General features: G+C 39.8%; 2 protein-coding genes across 4 annotated transcripts in view; one reads left to right on the forward strand and one right to left on the reverse strand.

Annotated features, from left to right (window-relative positions):
• Positions 1-2976: 2976 nt before the first annotated feature.
• On the forward strand, positions 2977-6361 carry LOC310934228 (uncharacterized protein). 2 transcript variants are annotated; one of them, XM_083897907.1, is made up of 7 exons: positions 2977-3103; positions 3346-3571; positions 4045-4239; positions 4423-4592; positions 4755-4904; positions 5585-5754; positions 5838-6361. In XM_083897907.1, the coding sequence occupies exons 2-7, from the start codon at positions 3386-3388 to the stop codon at positions 6230-6232; spliced, it is 1266 nt and encodes a 421-aa protein (XP_083754033.1). In that variant the 5' UTR covers positions 2977-3103; positions 3346-3385; the 3' UTR covers positions 6233-6361. The 2 variants fall into 2 exon arrangements, with proteins under 2 accessions (XP_083754033.1, XP_083754034.1); XM_083897908.1 differs by having other exon boundaries at positions 2994-3131.
• A 12433-nt stretch (positions 6362-18794) lies between these two features.
• Positions 18795-19682, reverse strand: part of slc8a1b (solute carrier family 8 member 1b) — a gene marked incomplete at both ends in the record, with an annotated part of 119087 nt that continues 118199 nt past the window's right edge. For both annotated transcript variants that reach the window (XM_083898127.1, XM_083898126.1), the window contains one exon: positions 18795-19067. In XM_083898127.1, coding sequence (XP_083754253.1) covers positions 18795-19067 — 273 coding nt within the window. The remainder of the gene's footprint in view (positions 19068-19682) is intronic.

Genomic DNA, 19682 nt, shown 5'->3' on the forward strand with positions numbered 1-19682 from the left:
GGAAGACAGTGAGAGGTTGGAGGAGAAATAAATGAGGACGGGTGTGTATTGGTCCATGTGTGGTTCGTATCCTAGCTGCTCTGTGCTATTTCAGGGTCCATCATCTTCAATTTTTTAGACAGCATCATATGATTGTCCCTGTTCACCTTACTGTAACAAGGCCAGCACATTAAGTTACACGTGGGACATACTATCACTATACCCTATCCTATTCCATTTGTTTTTTAATAGATTAACTGTGACTGCATGCTCTTAACAAGTCGTTTTAAGTAAAAGATAATCCAGCCATCGTGGTGTGACTCTCCTTTCTCAATGTGAAAAGTCCAAATGTCTCCGATGAAAAATGTCTGTTTTCTGTTTACGTGACGCTGTTGGTTTTCAGCCAGTTCAGCTCATTTTCTAAAGTGTTGCATCTCTGACAAAAGACGTACCTTAAGAAATTTGGTCTCCGGCCAAGAGAGTGCACTGAAATAGATGGACGGAGGTTTTTGCTGATCTCAGTGCAATGGTTTTTTAGAAAACTGGGCAGGACAGCATGAGGAGTGAGCGTCATGCGTCCACTTTTGCCAATGAGTTGACGTGACCTGCCATGACTCTGCTTCTTGAGTGACAGGTGTTTTAGAACTATTGGACTGGAGTTTTAAATAGAATGCAAACATCAACATACTATCAGAGTTGATCCAGAATTTTAGGACATTTTTAAGTATACTTTTCTATATTAATTAAAAATAAAAAAAAGATAATTTTATTAACAGCTCAGGAATCAACAGTTAACCTTTTATAATTTTCCATATATTTTGCTCAAATACATTATGACATAACCATAAAAGGTATTTTAGAAAAAAACTCTAAAACCCTTGAAATAAGGGTATTGCACAGTTACAATATGGAAACAAAAATAAATCTAAACCGCAAGGGATTCATAATTAGTTGAGAATGCTGGGTCATTTATTTGTTGTAAATTCTAAGCAGTATAATTACTCTTCACAAAATACGAAACTCACAAATGAGAGACCTGAAAGCAAACTCTGACAGATTGAACGGATAAAAACAAGTCTCTTTACTCCAAGGTTGACGCACAAATAGGTACAACATCTATTTTTGAGGGAACATGATTTAAACAACTTCATATTGACTTATTTATTATGTATGGTTCAGAACAAAAATGTTAGTCTAATTCTAATAATACAAGCGCATGGTTGCATTGGTTAAGGTACTGAATGTGTAAAAATATGAATAACAGAAGTAGTAGTGGTAATCATCTCCACTTTTCCTCCAAAATAATGTTGCAACATCACTACATTAATGATGTTGTTGTTGTTATCCATAAATAACGCTATCCTTTCGATGACATGCACATATGCTGCTTGTGCAAAAGTCAACAAGGAAAAACAAAGATTACAATAAGGATTGTTACTGTAACTTAACGATTAACTTATATTAAACTGAACACGAAACCCTGAGGCCTGACAATGCAAAAGCCCTTGTCCCAGTTAACAAAGAACACCTCCCACACTGCATGTAGTCCCAAATCCCCTCGCCCCATATATTATCAAGTAAAAAAAGGTCAACATCACACCACCACCACCACCAAGGCTTCTGTTCCATTTATCTAATGAAAAGGCATCAAGCCCTTGACCTATTTCTTCAGTGTTTGACACAGTCATTAGAAGCTTTGAGCTATAAATTACATTTTAAATCATTTTTAAATCCACCACAAGTGCACATTCACTATTAGAAAGTATGATATGATATTATGATGCAAAATAAGCAATCACATGGAGTTTAGTTGAACTAAATCATAACAGGCTGGAGACCTGCAATGACTATATTGGGTCATTCGGCCTAGGCCAGGCAGTAACCCAGGGCGCCATCTACTGGAGGGGGTACCAGATGACCACAAGGAAAAAATTAGGAAAAAAAATAGGAATAAAAATCTGCCCATGGGTGCTTTACATCACTCAACTAATGAACATAGTTTATTATAATAATAGTTAAGATAAAAGAAAGAGTGCATTGAAATCCAGTTGTGTCAAATTGAATGTTCTGTAATGTCACAGTGTTTTGTTTGTTTTCAACAATTGTCTTTATTCATCACTTGTACTTCATTTACTGTAATTTATTGTTTTAGCAAATGTTGCTTGCAGTTTAGAATACCATACTATTTAGTGTTTAAAGGTGAAGTTAGTAGTTTATAGTGCCATCTAGCGGAGAGGCTGAAATTTACAACAAAGAACTGCTCCTCTGCTCACCCCCTCCCTTCCCTGAGCGCTACGGTGTCCTCGGCCGGTCAAATGTCGTCCTCCTCGTCTTTCTCCGTGGTGAGGGAGAGGGCGGAGCTACCGCGGCCGTAGCAGACGAAGCGGAGAGAGTGGAGGCGGGACTTCAGCTACAAGTGAAGCGACGCTTGATTTGTTCTCTCGCGTTTCTCCTTACAGGCTCCCGTAGAAACATGGCGTCTCGCTGCTAACAGTGGCTATGCAACCGCGGCCCGCGACCATGTTATTTTACATGACTTTTTGAAACACTACGAAAATGAAACAAAAAATATTATACAGCGACTAGACAATGCAGGAGCACATAATATGTATAAAAAAGTGGATTTTGGGTTATATAAACCCATAAATACTACACAGTGTCCCTTTAATTACTTGTTTATTATGTGCTAGTCTCATTGCGGTCAGCAGGACTGTCTGACATTCAGTATTATTATATATATGTTAATTTTTTATGGAAAACAAGCTTTGTTTGTCTGAGTAGTAACTTAAAAACCTGTTTCTAGAAACCACTGTGTTTGTGTGTGGGCCACCAAAATGCATAGGGCCGGCCCTGCTCGACCTCGACGATAAGACAAATTCTTTCTGGCATTCGGAAGCAGTTGAATTTCCTAGTCACTGCAGCTAGGGGGCGGTGTAGGTTCACTGCTGCGCTGTATTCAGCTGCTGCGTTGTCTTTGTTAATCTCTTTATTGCAGCAGGGGCGGAGACATGGGAGGAAGAGAAGAGTGAAGCAGAGACAGAAGATATAAACAGATGATATTACAGCAGTGACAGAAGAGAAAGATTACACTGCTGCTGGAATTTTGGGGTTGTTATCTTTAGAGGTTATTTGGAAAACGTTATATTCTGTTGGTGAATATTGAAAGCTATATTTTTCACGTGTCTCGCAACTTTTGTCAAAGCCTTTACTGTTAGTTTATCTTCTATCAGTATATAATAAGCAAAATAAGAAAACAATATAATGATAGAGGTGTCAGAGGATGTGGGTTATATGGTTGCACAGTTTTACTTATGCACTGTATTTAATGCTACTCTTATTTTGTGTTTGTTTCCTCTTCTTTTTCAGACGATGCTCTAAATTATGAATAATTACTTAAAACATCACCATGGGTCAGTTATTGTCATCAGAAGAAGAGTATTCTCAAGTGAAGGATGCGATTGGTTCTGTCCTCTACGATGCCATGTTGGAAGCCGGTGCTGTACCTGACCTTGGAGTGGTCCATCCTCTCCTCCTGGCCAATCACAACGAGAGTTCTGACTCTCGCTCCCGCCTCCAGGAACAACTGCAACAGGTTAATGAGATTTAAAGGAAAGCATGACAGTGTGCATTAATAATGATGTAGATGTTGATGATGCTGATGATGAGGAAAACATTGAAGACACAAGAAGAAGAGTGATTTGAACAGTGCAAGCTGGTGAACTGCTCGTCGATTTCACGTTAACATTCACCCAGATGAACTGGAGAGAATACAAAGATGTTGTTGCCTTGAGACAGTTTGAGAAGGAGTGACTGTGCTAAGTGAAGCAGCACTCAGCATTAGCAATGCTGCACCTTGTAAAGAGTTTTCAGATCAATACAGTGGTCTGCAAGGATCAATGTGATGTAGACAAAATGATGCTATTCAAGATAAGAACGCTATCTACTCACCCAAGATTTTTATTTTATTAAGACAAATGTTAAGACATACTATGCTGTAGTAAATGGCGTTTAATCTCCATTTACTCCGGCTTTAATGTTTGTGTTTAATTTCTCCTCCTCACCCAGCTGCAGGGCGATATCGGGAACCGGGCGCCCGCATACCTGAAAGATCTGATCGGCCGACTGACAACCTTCTCAGATGAGCCACGTCTGGCTGGCTTGGTAGGATTAGTGGTTACTGTGGTGATGGATATGGCTTACTCATCATCAAGACGGTCATTGGGGGTGAAAGGGAAGTCGGCGAGTTCATCATCTTCTCAGGTAAAGCTCTGTTTGAATATCAGCATTGCTGAAATATTAAGGCAGATCTTATTCTTATGTATATTTTGACTATAACAAGTTGCAGATGAGATGAAGTGAAACAAAAGGTCTAGGATAGTAATACTTTTCAAAAGTACAATGAAAAAACCAAAAAGTTCTTAATTGCAAAATATCTACCTCCAGGAGAGAGTCGGGGAGGTCCAGGAGGTGATGGAGGAGTACCTGAAACGCTGTAGAATCAACTTGAGTAACAAAAAGAGATTGTTCGAGGACTCTGTCAGACTTGAGGGCAAGCTCAGCCTCACCCTCACTCAGCTGAAGACGTGCATGCTGAGGGGAGACTGTGACTCCAGGTGAGTGAACACTTCATGTAAAAAGAAAGAGCATATTCTTTGGATCAGGAAAGTATTGATGAACAAATGCAAAATGTAATGGCTTGGAAACGGAGGCTCACGAACCTGTGCGTGATGTCACCGTGGGTTACCACTTGTTCATAGTCTTGTCTGTTCCTCCAGGTCTCTGAGGCACTGGGCCAGTGGAGCAGTGTTTCACATCCAGCTGTTGGTTCACCTCTCTGGCCTTGAAGGTCTGAATGAGCCCCTGGTTGCAAGGGAAGCACTGGAACAATACAATGAAGACCTTACAGAGATTATAACAGCTTACAGGTGACACAGTTCATTCAACATTCAACAACTATTGACCATTTTATTATTATTAATTTTTTTATGAATGATGTTCATCAACTTGTGAGAAAGATGGAAGGGTCATCATCTGCGACAATTATCTGTGATGACATGCAGTTTAAATGCGTGATTCAGAGTACACTGGTACAGTCGACACAGGTAGAAAGGCGGTGTTGTTTGGTGTTGCAAACACACAGCAATTCATTGGAGGCAGGAACCTACAGTAATAAAACAGACTGACACAGGAAACAATGGCTGCACTGGTCGCTATGAGACAAGCTTTCCAGCGTGTTTCAAGTAAGACAGCAGAAACACACAAGAAAAGCACATCACTGTCAGAAAGGTGGAGGTCTATGCGTCCAGGTTATGTTTAGAGTTTACTGTCTACGAGAACAAATATGAATTCAGACCGGCAACAGCAGGAATTGTGATAAAATCAACAATGTGTGAATAAAGGGGGGGAAAACATGACAGTCAAAACTTTTCAACTCCATGGTCTGTCATTCATTAAGCTGACAACATGTCATCACTGAAATGATTAATTGAGGTTTCTGTTTCGATGAATGAATATGCATTAAAGCAGCAATAATGAACTTCTAAAAGGAAATTATAAATTGATTACTGAAAATGTCTGTTTCTTTTTCCAAATCTTATCATTGTAGGCGATATAAATCTAATACAGTGTGTGTCATGAAATGCCGTGGTGGTCTTCCAGCATCATGTGACCCTGGCGAGGTGTCGGAGGAGGGATCCATGACAGGACTCACTGTGACGGACCGTGAGACAGGAAAGAGTGTGACCCTACCTTTGACCGCCTTGCAAATCGAGACAGGTAGAATTATTATGTTGTACATTAACAAGAGGACTGTTTCTGCCAGTCTCAGGGATTTAATTAAGCTGAATTGAAATTTACAGGGAGAAGAAGGAGAGTCTCTGATCCTGGTAGCACTGCGAGGCCCTCCTCCATTAACCTGGATCTGATCACCTCAGATCAGTACACCCAGGCCTATTTGGATTATCTTTTCTCTGATAGGGGACCCGTGGCAGAGCTGGAGAGCTACTTTAATAAGACCAAGGATAATCTGCAAACATTAAGAACTCAACCAGGATGCGCAGAAGAGACACGAGTGAGAGAACAAAGTGATGGAGAGCAGGCTCGGGGAATAAATGTAAAAGAGCAAAGAGAAGACGGGACCAAAGGTGATAAACAGGACAGAATGGAAGCAAGAGGAAGACAAGAAGAGATGGAAGGATTCATTCAAAGAGATGAGAGTCTGAAACTGAGTATCACAGAGACGAAGCCAGAATAAAGCCTCCATCACGGTGCATCAACTACATAAAAGCAACAAACAAATAGCAGCAACATCAACATGTCAGATCTCCTCTCAGGAGAGTTAAAAATGGAACCCTGGGAGGAAGCTGGAGAATGTGGGATTCAAATCAAGACATTTCTTTCTATTTCACTGTGCCTCCGTGAGCCAAATATTTCTCAATAAAATATGCATATTTAAAAAGGGGTTTGTTTTGTATTTTCTGAATTCCAAAAATACAAAGTATGATTCCCAGAAGTGCATGGTTTTACTGCACCCTAGCAGTGCTCCCCTTATAAATTAATATGAAATCTCAGGAACAAAATCACAACAATTAGTCGAGCATCTGTGTAAAAAGACTAAATTATAATGCTATCATACAATAGTTGGAAACGGGGGGAAAAAACATCCAGCTCACCACAGCCTCTGACAGGGATGGGTGAGTGCAAATAAAAATACTTTTCCTTTCACATTTCTTTTGAAACCAATATTTGATGATGTGAATTAGGTCTGAAGACGCAGTGTAACCATGGTAAAACACATTACTATGGTAACCAATCGCTGCAGAATAACATCTCTAATGTTATGGGCCTGTACTCAAGAGTCAGTGCAGCTTTGTAAATGTAAATCTCACTTTGTAATAAGAAACAACAAGTTGTTATTCATGAAACAGTTATAATAATAATAATATAATTACCCAAGGGTGCCTCACAGAATCGAGAACTCGCGCTCTTTTTGTTCCGCGGAAATGTCACAAACTCAACAACCTCTTCTTCACCTGAGCATTTTACCTCCCGTCTACATGAAAAATAGGACATTTTGAGTGACACTCACAAGAGAGATGGCACTTTCTGTTGAGTGTTTCTCACACGGAAAGGTTGAAAAGATGCTTTTCTCTCTCGGTGTGAAGGTGTACAGTGCAGCAGGTGGGCGAGCAGCACAGGAAGGAGCTCTTTAATAGCGTCGTTGGCAGCACTGTGTGAATGTCAACCTGGTGTGTGAGTGTGTGTGGATTTCTGTGTGCGGGTGTTTTGTGGTGGATGAGAATGAGACTCCCTGTGTGTGCTCATGGTTGTCTGACTCTTGGAATCCTTGATTAGAAAAGGATTCCATGCATGTGTAACATTGTGTTTCTCAGTATCAATTAAAAGTGGAGAGTGTGGTGCATAGGTGCATGTGCATAAATTGGAAAGTGGAGATGGTGTGAGTTCCTTAGAGAATGAGAGATTACAGAGATATGAGTACAGGAAGTACAAGGGATTGAAGCTGATCCACTTACTGCCCAAGGCCTCTGATAAAAAAACAAAAAAATCTTTGAGCCAAGACAAACGTTACTAATAGAAAAAAATGTTGGCACTACTGATATTATTAAATAAATATAATATAGTAACTGCATTTCATGTTAAGTCAGGTTATTCCATCCACTATATTTCTATGTTGCACATATGTCCATTTGGAAAAAGGATCCCTGGATGTGATCAAGAGATCAAACTTGTTTAAAAAACAAATTTTACTGTGCTGTAATGAAGAAAAATACAGCCCTGAAACTTATAATTTTAAGGCTGTATTTGACCATCTTAAAAACGTCTCAATAAAAGCCATTCTCCCTTTTGGTGCATGATGTTATCCAATGTCTACTCTGTGTCAAAAACGAACAAAATGAACCCCTGTCTTAGTGAACATGCAGGTGTAGTAAGGAGCATTTTACATTTATTCCATTCGGTTAAAGTGAAAGCATCACAGCGGCAACGAGAAAAATCGCCACAGTAACTTGACATAATCATGCCACCCACGGCCTCTCATCGGGGAACAGTTGCTGACACAGAGTAACCCTCTGTCTGCATCCAATAGAGAGGAGAACTTGGTAATACACTTCTGCCAAAAGAATGGTGCGAGACAGCAACGCGAGACAAGACAAAGAGACAAGAGAGAGAGAACAAGTCTGAAAGAGGAACGGGAAGAAAGGATAAGAAGGATGGAGGAAGGGAAATGAGATCGCAAAGAGGAATAAATTAGAGTGGAAAGCAAGGGATGGGTGAAGGGAGCTGAAAGGAAGAGGAGACTGCATGAAAGCAACAACAATAAAACTGTTTGTATTGCACCGTATTAGCCCAATTCACACGATTTAGTAACATACACATGTCCATTCAAGTTAGGTGAGAAGATCGTGGCAAATTAAAAAGAAAATGAAAGAAACACAATCATTCAAACTGTAATGAAGAATAGTGTGTTCATGTCAGAATCCATCACCAACACAGTAATGAGCTATTTGACACAATTTGTTTTCGAGCCACTTGGGGAGAGCGGCACAAGCCGAGAGCACGTCTGAAATATCACTGGAAACAATAACTTGTTTATTCGTTCAGCTCTGCAGAGATGAGCGGGAGCGATTCAATCCATAACCACAGCAAATATTGACTTGCTCAGCTGAATATTTTGAGCTGATTTTGATGATCGGTCCACATTGTTTTGAGCATTGGTTCTCAAAGTGCGGCCCGGGGGCCAATGGCGGCCCACAGAAACTATAGATTTTTCTGCTTTGCCAATAAGATATACATACCAATTAGACAAAGCATACAATATTATTGTATACTGGGTTCAAGGCATAATCCCACAGTCATGATCTATATAGGGATGTGTGTCCTGAAGGTTGTACAAATCTTACAGTTATTTTGAAAGTAACTACCATGTCTCAAATGTGGCTTTCTTACATCTACATTTAGCCTGTCGTCCTTAATCTTTAATACCTCATTTGTCCATCATAATCTTGTCACCGACACAGACGTAGCTTACATGTAAAGCAGATCTTATCTGGCTGTTCCAACGCTGTTATTTCAGGTTCTGTGCGGGAGGGAGGACAGACTAATATCTGACTCAGACAGACAGAAATAGACAGAAGTTAACCATAGACACAGAAAAATATGAAATCGCTATGTAACGTCTAGACAGTGAAACAATATTAACGCTACGAATTAAGACATAAAGAGTCACTGCTGCAACAGTGGACTTGGTGACACTTCGGTCTTCAGGAGGTAATGAGAGCAGCATATTGATGAATACAATAACAACACAGAGAGAGTAACGTTCCAGTTTTTGGCTGTTTGTGCTTGTGAACTGCAAGTAACATTCATGCAACTGGTCATAACAAACATCTAAATGGGATCTAAATGAAACACGATATTCATATTTGTGCCATCATTAGTGTACAATAAACTACATTTTTTTTTTTATTATTTTTATTTCCTTGGAATTAGCCTTTCATATTAGAAGCAGGCCTGCGGTTTCCATGCTTCTACATCAGCCTCAATTGTACAAACGGAAAAATAAAAAGAACAATATTTGTTTCTGTGTGACAAAAAAAGAAATGATTTATGATGATTTCTTAAATTTAGACATCTCATAATATGCCCTTGAAAGTCAATAGCGGCAATGTCTCCAGGTTGTGTAGTAACTAATGAATATTGACAAGTAGAGAAAGAGGAAGAAGCTAATATAGAAGGTTTTTAGCTCAGCACTCAGCAAAGACCTTGTAGTTGTCGGTGAATGTCTGTGGCTGAGCACTGCGGACCTGTCGTCGCACACTAAATGTCTGTCTAGTTTCAAAGTTAAGTAACAGTTTCTGACATTTTAGCTTTTTTTCCCCCCACATTCAGGAGCAACATAAACATGCACTCATAGATTTCCCAGCATGCTCACCTGCGAGCGGAGGTCGTCTAGACACACACACACACACGCACACACATCTGTTTTGAAATCAAATGTGACAGCATAATGAGATTTTAGATCCACAGTCTGAGCCACGGCAGGTGATGAGGAGTCAAGGCAAACACCTGCACACATCAGCATCAGTAACAAACGTCAACATAAAACACGCCGGTGTCTCTTCTGCCGACTCACGCACTTGCAATAAACGGCAAGAACATCTCATCAAAATGTCTGGCTTTGCAAACGCACAAACACAAGTCAAATTTCGAACACTTTAACGTTAAAACAATCCCTCCCAGACTTTTTAGAATGGGAAGAATCCATTCCTCCTCCGCACATGGGGAACAGCCACGATCCATCACAGTGGCAGCATCGGAGGCCGAGGTGAACCGAACGCCACTCATCCATCAGACAGGTGTGACGGCCAAGTCTTCACACTGACCGGCTGTTTTACGATCTACACACCTGAACACGAACCGCTGACATTTGGTGAAAGCTTTGCAGGCTTTAGATTACACAGCCACTTCACCAGAGACGCAGACCAGCTGTGCTGGGACTTGAGACCATGGGCCATTAATGCGTTACTGTTCAGTTTGTCAGCTTATTGTAAAGCATGTGTTTGATTGTGAATACAATGTGCCTCTATATAATCCAGTTTGAATTATCCCCTATGATAGTCAATTTGACATTTAATTCAGTGGTTTGCACCACTGGTTATTGAGGACAGAAATGTAACCCACTTTCAAGGTCCGACGTGTAAATGTCAGTGAAATCTAATGGTGAGACTGCAGATTATAACTCCTCTGCTCACCCCTTTGCCAAGCGTGTCAGTGGACAATAGTAGCTTTTGCGTACCAGAAAGGACGTTATTCTTCTTCCTTTTCCATAGAAAGCTTCTGCATGAAGTGCTTGCTCTTGCGATTTCGTCTGTTTGAGCGGCTGTAGACACATGGTGGCAGGCTCCAAAAGATACCGCCAATAACCCCGCTGTTACACACTGCTGGTGTGGTGGAGTATAGTTGCATCAGCTCACAGCACTGCTATGAGCAAAACAGCAGAGTAACTGTGTAAATTAAAGTTTTTACTGGCTGTGCATGAGTATAAACACGGTTGAATGTCGTTAGTCAGCAGTGAAGGAAGCATGAATGAAAATAATGCTCGAACCCGACTGCCTGGATCATATATTGCACACCACAGATTCATGTGAGCTCACGTTTAATTACATTAACGTGTCTACAGATGTGTAAATCAACGTTATATTGTTTTAACTGCCTTTGGTGCATTTGATGTTTTGAGTAAATAAGAATAAGGATAGGTTTAGGCACAAACCTATGCCTATTGCCACTGCCACCCACTCCACCACCTCTGAGTGACAATTTTAGTCTCAAATACTTGAGAGCACTGACACAGAGAGCGAATCAATGACATGGCGGGCACGAAACCCCCAAAAACAGTTTATATTCATCTTGATTCCCAGCTTCTTGAAAAGATAGTTGCTGTTGCTGTAACAAAGACACCAAACTCCATTTAAATTTTGAAAGGTTTCCGTGCTTTTCAGCTGATCTTCAGATTGGCGTCTCTTTTCATTCAGCTCGGCCTGATCTTGGCCATTTAAGTTGTTGAGCATTATCATACCGCTTTTAAAGGTTCAATAGCTTAAAAACACATTCACAGTATAAAATTAGAACATATGAATATACTATTGTATATTATATGTATATTATATGTGGTATACTATACTATTATATTATACCATTTTACAATTCAATGTACAACCAACATTAATCTGAAGCTGTAACTGAGGTTAAATACTAGTGTTGCTTTAAGACGACAGGAGTGTTATATACTAGAGCTATAACTGTTTTGGCATTATGCACAATGTAATTTAATGAGGGAGGTTAATGTAGTAAAATTAGAATTGCATTCCTGTTGCACTAAACAATAAAAAAGTGATAAGCTACACAATGCTGCACAGAAATGAAACGGTGCATTCACTACAACTTGAATCTGCTACACTGCAGATAGCAGATTTAAACAGTTCATTAATCAAACGTTTCATTTTCCTCACTGTTCTTTTCTTTGGTGGGTTAAAACATAAGCTTATCTTCAAAAACCCATTCATAATAATTTTTTTCTGAATGTTCTTTGGGGGAAAAAAAGTTGAGCAATGCAGTGCACATGCGTTATTTTTTGATGCGAAGACGTATTTAATCAGAGGTGACGCAGATGCAGTCACTCACTGTACATTTGCAACACAATGGCAAAGTCACATGACAGTTAATGAATGTCAGCCTTTCAGACAAATGTCATCCTCATCAACACATGAAGGGAAATCAATGTTTGTATGAGACCATGAGATAAGAATGGAGAGCGAGTTGCACTTCCCGTGAAAATATAATAATAATGGACATTTTGTTGTTTGTAATAATTAGGTTTTTATATTAGAAGCTCACACACAATCATGCACACACACACACACACACACACAGAAAGGCAGTGGACTCACAGGGTCTCTGAAACACGGTATCCCAAACTTTATTTTATTGGTTTTATCAGAAGTACCATGTACCATGGAGAGCAGTCACAGTTAGTGGCAACACATACATACAACTTACCTCCTATCAGTTGGTGATCAACGAAAATCAATAAAAAAACAAAACAAACAACTAAATTAACACTCACGCTCATACAGAGAACAGTGGCAAAAATAAACCTTCATTACTACCAATATTGGTTATTGTTCAATTAAAAAACCACACACCAAATCATATTGACAAACATGAAATTCCCAAATACACCCTGTGAGAGCAAAGAGAAGAGAGAGAGAGAGAAAATGTGAAAGTTGGAGAAAGATGTGCTGATACAGGAAGGGATTAGGAAGAAATGAGAAGGATTTGAAAAGAAAAATGATGGACGGTCTGAGTAAGACATATGGGGCTCAAGTGCAGACAAAACAATCTCATGAGAGATAAATGGAGACCTTGACAGATATACTGTCCTAGATATACGGTGTGGATATTTGTACTAACACGAGCTGTTGAACGCGAGGTGGTTTGGTGGGTCGGACGAAATAGAAAGAGAAAGAGAGAGTTTGAGTCGAGTCGAGAATACGAGATGACAAACACCTGTCTGACGTGTGCCTCAAACAGAAAAATAAGATAGAGCACAGGGAGCGAAGTGGAAGGCAAAAAAAAAAAAAAAAAAAAAAAAAAAAGACAAATAATATAAACCAACCGAGGTGAGGATTGAGAAGAAAGATCAAGCAGCAGACAGAGACAAAGCTTCAAGCAAACCACAACTTCTCCAAAAAGGCAATATATGTCATTCTTCAGAGCAGTGAGTTTCTCCACTTCCTTTCAATAAATATGTAGAATTAGTTATTTAATGTTATCGCGATGGCCGTGTCGTCCACCTCACTTGTAACACTGTACAGTATATACAAAATATTACTATTATTTATTATTATTTCTTTAATGACAAAATAACCTTTAGATGTACATATAATATTCCTCGCCCTCTGTCAGAGAATACAGCCACGGTATTAGAAGTAGCAAGCAGTGTCTTTTTTCTTCTTCTTTTTTTTTTCTTGTAGAATAACCCATGCAACTCCCACATAGAATATTTATTTAAGAGACATAACTCCTTTAAGATCTCATCTCTCATTCAATAACAGCAGATATTGCCTTTTTTTTAAAACAAAATAAACCTTAATTAATTAGTCATGTGCAAGTTACTAGAAAAACATAAGACGTCATTATCTTGGTTTAAATAAAAAAAAAAAACAACAACAACGACACATTGTTGTCCAGCTCTACATACGTTTAAAAATGGAACTGAGGAGAATAAAAGATGACGAGAAAAACCTGAATCTGTACAACATTCAAACCATTTTTTCTGACAACTCTGGGGGAATGGGATACGATTCTCTATAACTATATACAGACATGTTATCATTCATGCACAGTATCAACAAGTAGCACATTGACATTCCAAATTATGGAAAAACGTGGCATAGGGAGACGGAGGGCAAAATGTGGGAGGAAGAGACGAAAACAAAATGTTTACTGCCCGTTTTGGTTACTGTGGCAGACGAGAGGCCAAGAAAGAGGGTTAAGAGACACAGAGGGACAGATAAGACACCATAACAATACACATGCTGGGCAGAAGGAGTCCATTTCAGTCTCACTGACCCAGAAATCAATGTATGGCTGTAACTTCATCTTTTTTTTTTTTTTCTTTAATTGTTATTTTCTTCCTCGTCATTCCTTCTCCTCCTTTCCTCTCTTATAATTTCCCTACAACATTGTACTTCTTTACGGTTACTTTAAGGGTAGAGAATAGCTCTGGTAATAATGCTCCCCCCCCCCTCTTAACAGTACATTAATTACTCCAGCAGGACGCGCTGTCCTCCCTTTAGTTCATCTGTCTGTTGCTCCTCAGTCTGTCAGACAGACAGACAGTTAAGAGGCAAACGAGGCAACGGAGACGCATCATCAATCTTTACATTAGAAGCGACGTCACGACTGATTCGACACCATTGAATTTTTCTTACATCAGGTACAACATTATTATTGTGTACATCAGAGTCAAAAAACGAAAAAAAAACAAAAAACTGTATTGTTGTTTACATCCGTAGCAACGCTGCTAATGAAACAACATAGCAGCCGTTTCACACGAGCAAAAAGAACCAGTGCAAACCCCATCACAGAAGAATGAAAACAAACACTACTGCAATGTCGTTTCTTTTTTTTCTTTTTTTTAGCTTGGTGTTAAACTGTTATGTACAGCGATGGCCTAGCTGTTTAACCTTTGACCCGTCCAAACCAAGGTAGAAAGCTAAATCTATAGGAGCATGTTTGATTTTTTTAAGTTGTTTTAATTGTGTCAGTTTAGCTTCTCAACTTGGTCCAGACCCTGTGGGGTTTGAACAGCTGTCGCTTAATTTGCCATTAGCATCACGTCAGACTAGCTTCAAAGTTAAGGTAGAGAGAGGTGGCGCAACAAAGCCGCTATAGCAAAACAGCTAAAGGAAAAGTGTTAGCGTCTGGCGAATTTATGCAGCAAACTAACTCGATGTGAACAAAGCACATTACTGCAAACTTTTTAAATTCTTCCACAAATTCACTCTGACAAATTAGGCTATTTCAAGTAAATCGAACATGATGTAGTTATATCAAAGAATATTATAATACACCGTGTCAGAGTTACTCAAAAAGTGATGCAAACAGCTTTTTACTATTTCTTTTTTCTTGCACAAGCTAGTATATTTTTTTTTTTTTACAGTGTATAAACCTTCAGCTCCATGCCAGTGAAGAGACAAATGCATACAAATTTAAATAGAAATATTTGTTAATTCGCGTCAAAAGAATATCAAGGCGTATTTTCTGTCTCTTTTCAGAGTGGTAATGAAATGTGAATAATATTTGGCGTTTTTAAGAAAGATCCACTGGTTATAAAACCCCTCTATGGGTTGAACTGCAAATATCAAGTTTCTGATAGAAAGATTTCCCTTTGGCAAAAAACAGGGGTAAACTGCCACTCCAAGGCCTTCACATGAGAACAGCGACCCTAACGGTGAGCTGTGCATTGTGCAGAATTTGGCAAATGTAAGCAATGCTAGATGTCATTTATCCTTCATTACTGCTGTCAAAGGGGAATTTAGTCAAACGGCTCAGAGGGTTTATTAGATGTGTGAGATCGGCTGGATGTCAGCGTGCGAGCCATGTAGCAACAGCTGCTGAAATACTATCAGTCATCCTGGTTCTTTGCTCCAAAGGTGTATCAGAAATGTATTATTTTTTTAAATCCTCAAGACACTGAAGTATTTGCCAAGCTCGTCCAAATCAGGGCTTGTCCCTGCTCTACTCTCACGAGGTTTGAAAGTCTCTGACAAAGATTGTAGCCAAGTTTCAGATAGATTGCACTTAGTCAGATGACTCACTTAACACGTGTCATGAAAAAAACAACTACTTATTATAATATACATCGAGAAAAAAAAAACACAATTTCAGCAGGAAAAGTCTGGCCAATTCAGATGCATACAGTGTAGTGCCATTTTAACTATGGACTTTTTGAATGCCAACATACACAATATGGTTATTGTACATTGAGATCTTTGTAGTTTTAGCTGAACAAGTAAAATAGTTAACAGTCTGAAGTGTAAACCTCTCTGATAGTCGAAATAGATCCATATTCTACACATATTTCAGGACACACTAGTCTATCGATGATAGTCGGGAAATGTTTCCTAGCAGTTAGTGCTATGCAATGTCAGTCAGTGTGTTGTGTGTTAACTGCTCACTGGAAAGTTCAGTGTTCTGGTTTTAGTAGATGGTTGGGTTTTTATGCTCTTTAAAGGGGTTTTTGATTAATTTAGCTTGCCTCATGCCACTGACAAAGGATTTCAAAGAAACTTGGCTGTTGCTTGGGATAGTGTTTGCCAGCTATTGTCCCATGACAAGTCACCCAGTGTTTTTAAAAGCGCAAGTTGCCCTTTTAAGCCATTATATAGCACACAGCAGAGGACTGCTTTGTAGAGCTTATGTCAGCCTGTGCCATTATAGTGAGAAACACTGGACTGAACTCAATGGTTGACTTTTTTTTTAACCAGTGAACATTATTATGGCTGCACAACTAGTACTTAGCATCACCTCACTGGGCAAATAGACTCCTTATTTCTACAGTTTCTTGCCATTACCATGAGCTTAATAAGAAGCCAGAACACCCAGAACGCTGACCTTAAGGGAGTTGAACTCACTTTGCGAGAGAGGTGCCAAAATAGCAGCTTCTGGGGTTGGGTGTTTTCAAACATACAACCCATTGAAATGACTATTAGTTAAGACTGATGATTTTGGTTATGCAAGTTTCTCCAAAACCTCTACGGGCTTGTTACAGAGTTAAATTCTGATCAGATTTAACCCTCTCCACTAACAGAAAATACCTGTGAATATAATCCGGTGTTTCTCAGGTGTTTGGAATGAAATTGGCTATTAAAGAGTTAAAGATTTCAAGGCTAGAGTAGTGGAGGCAGACTAGGGAGGAACATACCATGGATGGTTTCATTTGGAATACGGCTGATTGCAATTAACCAGAAAAGGTTGAAGCCTTGTCTACTTTTATATTTGGGTAACTGTGGATACTTGGACTGGCAATGCTGTAATGAAGCTGTGTAACTCACACTGAAGCAAGGTCCTAACAAACTACGCAGGTGATGTATAAAGTCGGGGAATACAAATCCCTGTCAGCCCGCTAAGGGCCAATCTCTATGTAGAATCATAAACCAGGGATTGGGGTTATGGAATAGTGGTTTCTTATAAAGCCCTTGAGGATTTTGATTGGTCCACTGACCAGCCAGCGGGAGGTGCTCAAGACACACTGGGCTAAAGACCAAAGTGGTCAAGTGAACCAATGGGGAGAAGCGGCATCAAAGTGAGATAAATGATAAACGGAGGCAGTTCACAAAAATGACGTAATGCTGAGGGCGGTACTTACATGTTTCAAAGTCTATTGCAATGTTAGAGATTGACACATGATGGTGGCAAATTGCACTGGTGGAAAACCAGGCAACAGAATTCCACGGATAAAAAAATACAAACACACGTAATATTAACCTAGATATTAATGCAATGATAATCATTTCTCTAACAGTTTTAAACGGTACGGCAGCCATTTTTGTCTTTTCAGACGTTGGCCTTATTAAAGGTAAAAGCACACTAACCCCTTCTTGATTAAAATTAGACCTTAAATCATTTACATCTACAGTATAAATCAACAGAAAGAGGGCCCATTCAGGAGAGCATGGCATAACCAGGACATTCAGATGGAAAATAGTAGAGCTGTAGTTTTACGTTCAGCTCTTCATATTTACATTTCTAACCTCAATGATCAAAAACATTTTTGCTTCATTGAAACGTGCCCTCCTACTAAGCGTTTCTACAGGCTAGGAGAGAGCGAAAGAGAGAGAGAGAGAGAGAGAGAGAGAGAGAGAGAGAGAGAGAGAAAGAGAGAGTGTCAAAAAGACTAATAAAAGCATGTCTCATGCAGAGACAGCGAATGAGAGAGCTTTTTTTTTCTTCTTCACAGTACTTGACCATCTTCCCACAACACACAAGCACAGAAACACAGTCACACACCAGCACTCTCTCACAGTTTGTTGTCATTAAACAGTTGTGGCGATATCATCCGATTTTCTTCCGACTGTGTTTCCAGGATGGTCTGGGTCATGCACACACATACCGATACAGTTACTTGGTCTTTTTCGGTCTTATACTCGTGCCTGTTACTGAAGCTGGATACGGGAGAAGCGCTACTCCAATGCAAGGGGATTAATGGGAGATGCTGTTGTTAAAGCCACGAGTACAAGTAGCTGTGATGTGTGTCAGTCACTTCTTGCTTCTCCCTCCTCACTTTGTTAAGACTCTGTCAAGTGTCTGTATGGCTGAATAAACTGTGTGTGTTTATTTCTGTGTTTGCAACATTGCAGGTGTATTTAAAACCGGGATTGGTTTCAAGTCAACTTGATTGGTTTGAATTTATGGAACGAAAAAAAAAAGAGTTGGTTTTAGTTTTTAAAACATTTCTCCATCTTCTGAGCCATTTCTATAGTTCTCATGTTTCTCCTATTTGCTGTTGTCCTTCATTATATGCATACATCTTCCCATTCTCTTTTAAGATGCTTTAATGCGTCCGCTATGCCTTCATATGTACATCCATCCATTCATCCCTCATTTAATCTATTGCGTAAAGGGAGGGAGTGACTGATCAACGAGACAGTCTTAAATTCTGAAACTTATCCCTCAGCCACAAACTATTGGTTTCTCCTTCTGTCGCACCCTTCCCTTCATCATCTCCTGATGTCTTAGAAGCCCTGGATGTGACAGTAGGCCTCCAGTGAGGAGAACAGGATGTAGAGGAGCCACAGGCTTATGAACAGCATCGTGGTCAGGACCTTCGCAGTCCGAGGCCCACCCAACTCTCCCCCGATCTCTGGCTTCCGTCGGTACATCAGTGTGCCAACGCAGACGAATGCAAAGATGGTGAAGAGGGTGACGGAGAAGGCCAGTCTGCCGGGGTCCACCCTGAACTCCTCCCCGTTGATATGGTGGTAGATGGCGGCGATTGACCATGCCACCTGTCAAGCGTTGTCATAATGGACAAAGGATTGGGTTAGACCATGCTACATGTCAATGGAATAGTTGGGGTTAAAAATAATGGGTTCATTGCAGAGGTGAAATTCACTAATCACTCAAGTCAACATTCATAAACTTTATCTCAATCCAGGGTCTGGAGTAGGAGAAGGAAAGTCATGCGCTGTGTGAAATGAGACGGTCTAGTCGACGCAACTCGCTGGATCCCCTTCTTCTATTCAACCAAAAATATTTATTATAACAATAACATTATACTGATTTTCTTCTTTATGTATTGTTATTATTTTAGAGTTTATTTCATTTATTCATTCCTTCTTTGCTTCCACCAAGCCCGTTCTCGAGTTGTTTTTATGAATACAAAAAAAAGATGTATCCTTCGAAAACGAGGCGAGTGTCGGCCGCATGAGAAGGAGTCTGCGATTCGTGTGTCATGTTGACGTGGCACATTTTGACAAAATCCGGATGACGAATCCACACTAGATTAAGACACAGACACAGTCCTCACCAAGACAAATGAGAGAATGTTGTGATAGCACATCTATTTTAAATTCAATGACGCCTAGAAGAAGATGTAAATGGCACTGTTGTTGTCAGCCATG

This window comes from Microchirus variegatus, assembly GCF_963457635.1.
Source record: "Microchirus variegatus genome assembly, chromosome: 11".
In the NCBI taxonomy this organism is placed as follows: domain Eukaryota; kingdom Metazoa; phylum Chordata; class Actinopteri; order Pleuronectiformes; family Soleidae; genus Microchirus; species Microchirus variegatus.

What these genes read in the sequence shown, in the direction of transcription:
- LOC310934228 (XM_083897907.1), top strand. Translation starts at nt 3,386, where the DNA reads ATGGGTCAGTTATTGTCATCAGAAGAAGAGTATTCTCAAGTGAAGGAT. An exon ending in TCCAGGAACAACTGCAACAG is followed by an intron (nt 3,572 to 4,044) that starts GTTAATGAGATT and finishes CTCCTCACCCAG; the next exon opens with CTGCAGGGCGATATCGGGAA. An exon ending in CGAGTTCATCATCTTCTCAG is followed by an intron (nt 4,240 to 4,422) that starts GTAAAGCTCTGT and finishes ATCTACCTCCAG; the next exon opens with GAGAGAGTCGGGGAGGTCCA.